This window comes from Schistocerca piceifrons, chromosome 1 (assembly GCF_021461385.2).
Source record: "Schistocerca piceifrons isolate TAMUIC-IGC-003096 chromosome 1, iqSchPice1.1, whole genome shotgun sequence".
Classification (NCBI taxonomy): Eukaryota; Metazoa; Arthropoda; class Insecta; order Orthoptera; family Acrididae; genus Schistocerca; species Schistocerca piceifrons.
The window spans coordinates 883,542,170-883,552,902 of NC_060138.1; the positions used below are offsets into that span (position 1 = coordinate 883,542,170).

Here is a 10,733-nt window from a genome sequence, read left to right on the forward strand (position 1 = left end):
ACTGGCATGTTATTTTATTCCAGATCCATTATTTGACTTCACAAGTTACAAATAGCTACTCCCTGAACTTAAGGCACGGTAGTCAGAGCAACTCCTCTGTCCTATCCTACTGCAGTGCAAGTTCAGGTAGTCAGACTCTGAATGAAGTGAGCTGCTTTACATCAGTTGTCAGATACCTCAATTCCACAGATCGCATTTTCATACAACAGAGAGACATGAATAGAAGAATTATTCTTAGAGATGGATATAGTTATCTTGGTGTTGTAAGGCTAAGTGCATAATTGCCCAAGCTTGAGAATTCCATTTTCACAGAGTATGAAATACTGCTCAATGAAGAGCTATGCTTAGAAGTGAAAAAGTGATATATGCTTGGAGCAACAGTTTCCAAAATGTCGCAGGTTCCGCTACATTAAGCTGGTGATAATGCATATAGTTTTGGTTACATTACTGATGTCCAGACACTTAATAGCCAAGAATGTGGTGTGCATTTAAGGTGATCTCCTTCTTTTTAAAATGCAAGGCTTGTGATTATATTTGAGTGTAACTTGTTTTGTTTGAGAATGAAGTGTTACTTAGAGACTAAATGTATGTGCTACACCTGTACTAGAGTTCATGTTGTAGCTGAATCAGTCACTGAAGTCCATTAAAATGGCTAGGAAGCAGTAAGAGATTGACACTTACTGCAAAGACTGTAAAGAGCAAAATGGTGAACACTTCCTACCAAATGTGCTATTATCTCCAAAGTAGTTCACCCAAGTTAAAAATGTATTATACTATTTAGTTATTAAGATTGCAATGGTGCTAAATTAATTACAGTGCAGAAGTACAAATATTTCAATAAGTTGAAAGACCCAACTGTAAATGTGCATATTTCTTTGCATCATTTTAGAAGACTAAATAATTAGTCAGGGTAAATGAGAATGTATGTTTTAAATTTATTTTGTGATGTATCAGCTCTGGAGGAACAATATCCACTTATACAGACAACAAATTGTATTCTTTGAACAAACTTTGATTCTAAGTTCTTTTCGGGAAGTATGTATGGGTACATTTGTGTTTCAAATCCTACATGGAATATCTAGCAACCTAGTTGGCAAAAAATGCAGAAAGTCCACTTCCAAGTAGAAAATACAGAAAGCACAGTTACAGAGAATTGATTCCTTCCTTAGTACTATTCATATAATATTAACAGTTGTACTGTAGTATTGAGACAGATATTCAAAATGAGTATCCAGAATGGGTTGGCCAGTGTTTCAGTTGGTGTACAGAAAGATATTTACCTCTTATGGAGTTGTACTCTCAGTAGCAATTTCTGTTGGTCAATCTATTCAAAAATTAAGTGTCTTGTATGCTTGAGTCTCAACGGGCCAAATAATTAAAATAATATACATTTTTGTAAACTTCCTCCATATTCACCTTACTACAATGTCATCATTTAATCATTGTTGACTTACCTGTGGGAATGGACAGGGTGTCTTGAGATGCTTCATTTGTTAAGAGTACAATCATCATTCAATAGATAGCAGAACATTTTGGAGAAATACAGTACTCTAGAGGAAATGTGTACAGTTTTATTGATGCCATGGATACAATTTGTTATCCAGAAAATTAAAATGAGGTAAGGTACTCCGTTGATTTAATAGATTGTGGCTACTATCCTTATGATGTACCTTACTGTTATAAGTTTCTGTTTACTGGTTAGCTTCAGCTGTAGAATACAGAAAGTTCCAGGAATAAGTTTCCTCTTTTCACTTGTTTGACCATGCTAGTATTGTGGGCAACATAAAGGTAAATGATGGATCACATTTCTGGCAAAGAGTAGTCCAAATGTTCAATATCACCATAATCAGAAAACATTGCAGAGACAAATTTTTTTGGGGGTTTATTGAAAACTTAAAACTTGTGTATTACACAGTATTGTCTCTAGATCATTGTATTTTGAGGTAGCATACTTTGTACACTGAGTGTTGCTGTAAATCCAAATTTATGTATTTTGAGTGTCACAACAAAGCATATGAAGTGTTTGGAAGGAAACTTTCACCAACATAAGTGATATTTCTCCAGGACCATGCAGTGGAGGTGTTAAAAGAGGAGGTTTGTTAATTACACCCAGCCCTGTTTTTGTGGTTCTCAGAAACACAGTGATGTTATTTTTCTGCCAAATGTATAAAGAGCCCCCACCCCCGCCCCCTGTGAAAGTAAAAAATGGATATTGTTTAATCACCTTGCATAAACATTGTGAACCCAGTACCCAGTAAGTGTTTTGTAAACAGTCACACATACTGCTGAACGATGATACTATTGCACTTGGACCGAATCACCATCACTCCTACATGCAGTAATATTGTGGCCAATCAATAATTTGCTCAAAAGCAACAATGCATAGTTGCACATAAAACTAAAATTTGTCTTTGCAAGATAAATTTTAGTTATTATGAAAATACCAATGTAAGAAATTAGTGATGAATCATGTGGCGTTGTGCAGTGTTAACATTAGGGCTCAGATTTTTAGGTGCTTAAAAGCTGGAGTTATTTATTTTTTACATATTTAGAAACATTTGAAATATGACAAATAAGTAAACATATTTAATTATAATTTGGTAAATTTTTGTACATCTGAGCAACATGCAGTGTTTATGGATGCAGTTTATGCTACGCCTCACTGATTGCTGAAGAATGAAGATACACAGAGAGATTCATTCTAAAGTTGTTCATTACAAATCACTGATGATTATGCTGAAACGCTGCCCTATACTGGAAGAATGAGTGCTCACTTTAAGATGTCGGTCTGGAAAATTTATGGCAGGTCAGCTCACTCTTTCATTCATTCACACACACACACACACACACACACACACAAATTGATAGCCTCCTTTTGATGGACATTTGAAGTTTTGCCCAGTTTGAAATTCACTGTTTTCAAACACATCTGACTTGATTTTGTAACATTGGTGCTGTAGATCCACTATGACAATAAAGTTTTCGTTCAATGTCGTGAACATACTGAACTGTTTGACAGAAGGACCCCCCACCCCTTTAAATTTTTTACATTGTGCTGCTAAGGAAACACAACAGATAACTATGGCAAATTTTTTAACACTGTGTTACTTAACATTTCCTAAAGTATTCCAATTGAAATTTCATCCCCTTTCTCTACTACATCAACCGCTAACGCCAGACCATCAAATTTTACTGTATGCTGCTGGGCTGCAAGGAGTGAAGTTCCCCACTGCGTTACTACTGGGATAGGTAGCTGTGATACATTGGGGTGAATTCTTCTCAGCAACTTCACTAACAGTTTTCCCCATTAGAAATAAATTTGCCTAAAGATATAATGCTTTAACTTCGTCACATAGCCTGTGTAAACTATGCACAGTGCATGTAACGTTGATCATTTTAGAATAACTTGTCGCGTCCTGGCACAGGTCCCGGATACCAATATAGAGTTGGTCAAGCCTGCGTGGTGCAATCGGGACGTTGGCGACAATTATGGGTTTGTGGTTCCCTTTAACTAGCCTTTATTATGAAGGTGAGAGGGAGTAGAATCTCCTGGACTGTCTAAGGGCGTGTAGATACATTAGACAATACTTTCAATAGGTAGCAGGTAAAAGTGGGAATTGGCAGCACTGAACTGTCAAAACAGTAAGGTGAGATTTCTCCTTTAACGCAATTTATTGAACTAATATCACAAAGGACATGTGAGGTGTCAGACCCTTCCCCTTACTCTGTACGCTTCTATACATTCAGCCAGAATCTCCACTTCTCACTCTGTCGGAAACGACTACTCACGAGAACTACCACCTTTGAATTCACTCTTCATTTTAAATAATGGACCCTTGTCCTATCTCACAGGAGACAAGCACCACCAAGTGGCTTGTTCCTTCTATTGCTGAAACTAACTGTAGAGGCTACTTGAGACAGAGACAAACTGTCCCTGTTCAAAACTATTCCAATGCGAAACTTCTACTTAACTGACAGTTGTAGTTGCTTCCATCAGAGCATCACCAGTCATCTCGTAGTTGCAGTTCCTATAGCCTCATCAGTAGCGGCTGCTACCTTCTCAATGCTGTCGGGCCTTGTCTGCTTGTGTCCTCTTCAACTTCTGCGATGGCTCTGTTTCTTGCTGCTCGTGGATGTCCTTAAATACCCATTTTGAAGGTCTGCCCTGCTCGGACGCAGCCCTCGCATCCGCTTTCTCTAATTTATTTTTTGGTCTTCCCGGGCATTTTGTCGCTGTGGACCTATATTGGTTTCAATATGTCCAGCAGAGTCCCGGGACGGAAAGTTCTTTCTTGTCCTCCAAGGTCTCGTTCGTATCCTTGACGTGTTTACTAGCTCAGGCTATTTGTACTGTGTGACACTTTCCCTTCCGTGTCTGTGGAACTGTGGGTTTCACTGCGCGGCGTCCCCCGTTGCTAAGAATAGCTATGTCATTTTGTTAATTAAATCCTCTGGGGACCTGACAAACTAATAAAACCTGCCAGTGCCTTCTTCATAATTATGTGATGCAGCATCTGTTATTAACCCATATTTTGTCATTTTCACACATGTAATGAATTTGTTGGTAACACTTTGGAAGCTATTTACGCAATGCTGACTTTTCAGGAATGTCAAGATTTGAAATTTTGGAGACTAACTTTCTTAACGCTGTATTACTTACATTAGAAAGATATATGTTGACTAAAACAAATAGCTTACACAAATCTTCACAATAAACTGAAAATTTATGAGATATTGCAGAACATCCTCAAACTGCATCATTTATTAGAAGCTGTTTGTTTAGCAAGTGCAAAACTGCCACCCCCCCCCCTCTCCCCCCACCCAGTTGTTTAACTTGGAATCGCTGTTTAGTCTTTCCTGCTTTCCCATAAGATTGGCAGAACAGGGCATGTCAATCTGAATTAAATTCTCCTTAAATTCTGAAACATACTGCTGCAGTTGATGATAATTTGTTCTTGCTTTTACTTTAGGCATTGTAGTATTGCCTTGCACTTCCTAGCACCAGAAATGAACTACATGTGAATATGTTACTAGGAAGATGATACACATGGTGCAATATGGCTATGGATAAGGAAATTCCCAGCTTTTATGGTAACTGCAACTGATAAGATGATAAACACAGTGCTGCAGGCTGATACACAGAAATAGAATAACTTGTACTTTTCATTTAGGGCAGCGGACAGGTTCTTCCTCTTTTAAGTAACACACAAAAGAAAAGAAATAAACTAAAATATCTAGCACATTGATAAAAATTGTAAATATTGTGTGCAAACAACTGAAAAACAATAATTTATGTAATTATAAAAACTTTTTACCTAAAAATCAGAGCCATAATTATAATAGGTCATAATTATCTAATGTGTGTTGCACCCCCCCCCCCTCCGCCCGACCCTTTCTCTCTCTCTCTCTCTCTCTCTCTCTCTCTCTCTCTCTGAAAAAAAGGATGCTTGAGATTTCTTCTTGGCTTGACAGAACGCATTAACATTTAGCATCTTTTCTCCTCAGTTTGACTTACTGAAATATTCATAACTGTAGTCATAACTAAAGACTGGTGCATATTTCTGACCTTGATTACATACCAAGTTTCCTTTTATACATTAGTGACTTCTCATATGGCCCACCACTCTTTGTTTGTGAACATGTCTTTTTCACATCACGAATTTGAGTCAAATGCCATATTATCTGAAACCTTTGTGTCATAACTGTACTTCTCAAACTAGAAACTGAGATGACACATTCATCTTTTGAGTGTAAAGCATTAGCTATGACAGCAGTCCTTCAGCTTTTTTATGAATTGGCTTACTTTGCTGTTGATCTTTATCAGTAGACACATAATTATGTTGTCCAAATTTCTATACATGGTTTCCACGAAATGTGTTTGAAAAGGATTTTTCAGTGACAGAATTTTATTTTCATGTTTACTGTCACACTGGTGCTCCAGGAAAGTTTACTGAAATCCAGAACTATTAGAAATATATAGATTTTTGATCTGTTAATTTAACCTTCATATTTACTCAATGATGCTTAATTTCTTGTGATGCTTAATTTCTTGTGATGCTTAATTTCTTGTGATGCTTAATTTCTTGTGATGCTTAATTTCTTGTGATGCTTAATTTCTTGTGATGCTTAATTTCTTGTGATGCTTAATTTCTTGTGATGCTTAATTTCTTGTGAGCAGTTGTAAGTAAGAGGAATGCATACTGCTCGGGGAGAAAAACAGCCTGAATATGCTTGTGAACAAACAAATGACTGGGAGGAATAAAAGTGAAAGCAATCATTTACATAGTGACTGCTATACAGAAAAATAAGACTGAACCCTTCTGTCAATGCAGGACATGAGTGGAAGCTTCCTCTTTAACACTCTTTTCATTGGCATGATACATCAGTTACACAAATAATGGCAATTTAGATTGATTGGAGTTTTAATTTTGGTCCAGTTTTCATTATTTTCAATTGTTTCCAAATCTTGTATATTAAAGATAGGAACTGAAAAAAATTAGGAACTTCAAAATTTAGTAAATGCTGCCCATTTTGTGTGTTTTGTAGACAAGACAAGAAAGATATTGAAATATTATTTTTAAGTTTGTAATTCCGAAATTGGTCTGAGTCTCACAGGGGGTAATATTGCATAGTAGGAGGTAAATTCTTGACTCAGGTCATTCCCCAATATCAATGAGATGGGTACCTTGGTGGGGAAGACACTACTCGCATTGAGGAGGAACACAGAGCGAATCCCCAGTCATGTTTAGGTTTTTCTTGGTTTCCTTAAACTGCTTATAGTAAACACTGGTAATTCCTTTGCAATGAATACTGAAAAATTCCCTTCCGCACTGTGAACCTGTGCTTAGTCCATAATGGTGTCGTTACTGACATGATACATGTATGTCTTCCTTCCTTTTCCATATTTTTTTTCTGTTTCTTAGTTTCTGCAGATCGTGTGTGTGTGTGTGTGTGTGTGTGTGTGTGTGTGTGTGTGTGTGTGTGTGTGTGTGTTTTTATGAACTGGGTTCAAGGTGAAAAAACTAATTGATTCTGAGGGGTCTTGCAGTTTAGACTGATTGGATGACAAAATACTTAGTGCTTTGTACATCAAATAACCACTATTGTTATTGTTTCTCCCTCTTTCCCTCTCCTTCATCTCCAACATTTTCGTATTTCAGCTTTAAAACATCACTTAACATTTACGCCTAAATGAGGCTGCCATGTCTTCACTTCACCATAATACTGTAGTAATGTGAGTAGCTGGTTTGTCAGTAGCTGGTTTGTCAGCTAACATTACATACTTTCCTGTGCAACTGATCCAAAGTAAAATTTGGTAGGTCAGTATCTGAATTGTCATCTCTGGTACTATCAATTCATCAAGTGATTTCACGTGGTAAAGTCATATTTCTACTTTGCTGTCATTCCATAGTTTAATTTCTCTGTTCATTATTCTTTATTTAATACTGGCACATCCTCTGCTGTCAAAAGGCAATATTTTTCTTTTCCAGTCATCAATGCCACACACAGAATCTTAATTTTGCCTTGTAATTTAAAAATACCGATTCGTGTAATAGAATCAGAAAAAAATCATGTCTTCTCCAGTCAAGACTTCCAATTTGAAATATTACCTTTGTTTATTATCCATGTCTTGTGATTTTGTTACAAAATAATCTTTGTGAAAGTAAAAGCAAATTTCGGGTATTGTGACTGATAATTACATTCATTGAATGACAAATACACAGTACTGCATCACTTGGTCTCAGATAAAATGTGAATAATTGTATGATTGTAATAATACATGATGGGAGAATGTTCATAATTGCTACAAAATCATTTGGCATGCTTAATCACTGATGTATTTAGAACAAGATTGACAAAAGGACTATTAGTTGTATATTTTTTTATCTGTGATAATGTTTAATCATAAATGTGACATTTTAATAGGAAAAGAATTAATGTGAGGCTGTTCAGTAGAAAATTGCATGTTATCATGCAAATAACGAATAGTATATTTACTTCATATGTGTCATGAAACTATCAAATTTATTAATTAATAATGTTACCTTAATTTCATGTGAAATTAATCAATGCAATCATCCTTAGTGAATCAACAGCAAATATTTTGTTAACCAGTCTGTGTGACTTTATTTGGAATGAGAGGCATTGTCTATGCTTTCATTGTGTTTGTAGTAGTTTAATTTCCCAAGTAATAAGATGATAGATTGTTGAATGATATGTCAGTTTAGATGAGGATGACATGCAGACATTATTACAGATGTATCTTAATTGTACATAGTGAAGATGCTCAGTAGGTAAACCTGAACATTTCTAGTGATTCAAAATAAGAAATATGAATTCTGATCTCTCCTGTGAATTCCATTGTTTGCATTGCAGAGGTTGTTATATTTTTCAGCACTGTTTCTTGATCTCAAAATTTATATAAGAAATTGTAACTTTTTGGCCAATTGTTAATAAAAATCTGTAATCACTTCTTAAAATTATTTAGATAGTTCACCACCCTAACAGAATGCATTATTTGTCATACAACACTGGAATAACTTGTCAGATATAGGCTATTCTTTATTGATTTAAAAAAATACTATATTTGGAAAGCGATAAAATCTGAATTGTAAAATTGTTTTGAATAAGCCCTCTATTTTTAAAGCAAAATATACAATATTCAGTTAGAAGCAACCATTATCAGTATTAATTTTTAATACTATGTCATTACCTTCAGAAGCTGACATAAAAACATGGTATTATTGAGGCACTGTATTAAGAAAATGTATTTTGCAGTTTTCAGTTTGGACGAAACAACTAAAAATCATTGACAGTATTGGTTTTAAACATGTTATTTATATTAATGGCAAAGTTTTCGCACATGACAACTTTGAGTACTCAGAATGGCAGAAACGGCTACAGAAAACTGAAGACCAAAGACAAGAATTGTAAGATTTCTGTCCTAACCATACGGCTAACACAAATTTAAGACATGTAAATGCATTGAAATTTCTTATGTGAATAAGAGTGCTTTTGCTACAGTAAGAGCAATAGCTTTGAAGGCTAGTGTAAATAATGTATTCTGTCCAGACCTTGTAAGTGCCACTCATCAGTCATGTCTAGATGAGTGGTTCCCTTCCCTTCCCTTCCCTTCCCTTCCCTTCCCTTCCCTTCCCCCCGTCTCCCCCCTTCCCCCCGTCTCCCCCCTTCCCCCTATTCCCCCCTCCCCCATCTCCTTTCACAATTTTTAATTGTTGTTATTCAGTACATGTTAAAGCATTATAGAAGACATTGAAGTAAGTACGGTGATGAGAACACTCTGAACTTAACAAAAAGATTTTGAATGAAGGAAGTTACTTTACTTTGAAACAAAATTCTCAAGTTAAAACAGAATGTGGGATTAAACAAAAAACACCTGAAAATGAAGCAATAAATGCAGTCACTTTCGGAACAAACTTTCTTGAAGACTGACAATTTCGAAAAGTAACATTGAACCATTATATGGTTTTATATGGTGTGTTGAAACACTACCTACATAATTAGGCCACAATATACATTTAAATGTACAACAAATAAGTTAACTTAAGACTTCTCGGTGATGGTGGAGCTCATGCAGGAGATGGTGCAGGGTATCTATTGTACTTTCACACCAGGAAAAAACCAACATTAATCCAATTGTTTGCCGTGCTACAGTGGTAAAGCCCAAATCACCAAATTTATGTATTTTCCTAATAGGGTCATCAAATTTATGTATTTTCCTAATAGCAAAATACACCACTTGGACTGTATGCCATGGCCACTTGTGAAGCTGTATTCACTGATGATACTCGTTGATTATGTGTTTTTGTCGTTAAGTGCTGTGATGTGTTAACGTTTGATTTGAACTTTCATTAAGAACAGTCACTATACTATTTTAAACACAGAAATGACTACCATATCCTCAGAAAGAGCCATTATAGGTGATGGTCAGATAAATTGTAGTAATTAATTTTTGACCATAGAATAAGGCTTTGGACTTTAAAAAATGATAAATCAACATTGAAAACGATCAACTATCTTCAAATAACATGTAAAGGACAGTTCATTTATAGAATTACATGGACAGTATCATATAAAACTGTTATTGTAGTATGTTGCATAGAAGGGCGGACAGAAAAATGTTTAGTAGCAAAGTGGACAAGTCATGTGATTCACTACAAATAAGCATCAATTTCACTGACAAGTGTAGTTTGCAGCATGTTTGATGGTCAGATTTTAATAAGACTCATTGTGCTGCATGTCTTGACTGCCACTTGTGAATAGTATCCAGATAGAAGCAACCGTCCGATACATGTAGTCTCAAATAATTGTATTTGCTGACTTTTTGCTTCTTATATTCTCACCTGCAATATTAGGTGAACGTCATTGTAAAGAAATGATGCCAACAACTATAATTATATTCAGAGATAAGATGTGAAACAATTATTGAAGTTAGGTCATGCAAGTTACTTTTTTGTAACTCTTGGTATGCCCCTGGTCTGGTTTGTAGTATTGTTTACAGTTCATTGTGTGAAAACAATGAAGAATTATTTAGCAGAATTAATATATTTGTTTTCTGTAGAATACATGGAACATTTTGAGAGAGAAATTTTCGACAAGCTTGGAAATTTTATTCATTTTGTCCACTTTCAGAATGCTAAAGTCTTTGACTGTTGCTATCATGTTTTGCATGATTGTCCTCTTATCTTACCCTACAGCAAATGTGTAGCAAT

General features: G+C 35.6%; 1 protein-coding gene across 5 annotated transcripts in view; it reads left to right on the forward strand.

The window, feature by feature from the left end:
• LOC124716670 overlaps positions 1 to 8,563 on the forward strand; it is a 30,383-nt gene extending 21,820 nt beyond the window's left edge. For all 5 annotated transcript variants that reach the window (XM_047243211.1, XM_047243218.1, XM_047243225.1 and 2 more), the window contains one exon: positions 24 to 8,563. In XM_047243211.1, coding sequence (XP_047099167.1) covers positions 24 to 281 — 258 coding nt within the window. In that variant the 3' untranslated portion in view covers positions 282 to 8,563. The remainder of the gene's footprint in view (positions 1 to 23) is intronic.
• The last annotated feature ends 2,170 nt before the right edge of the window (positions 8,564 to 10,733 follow it).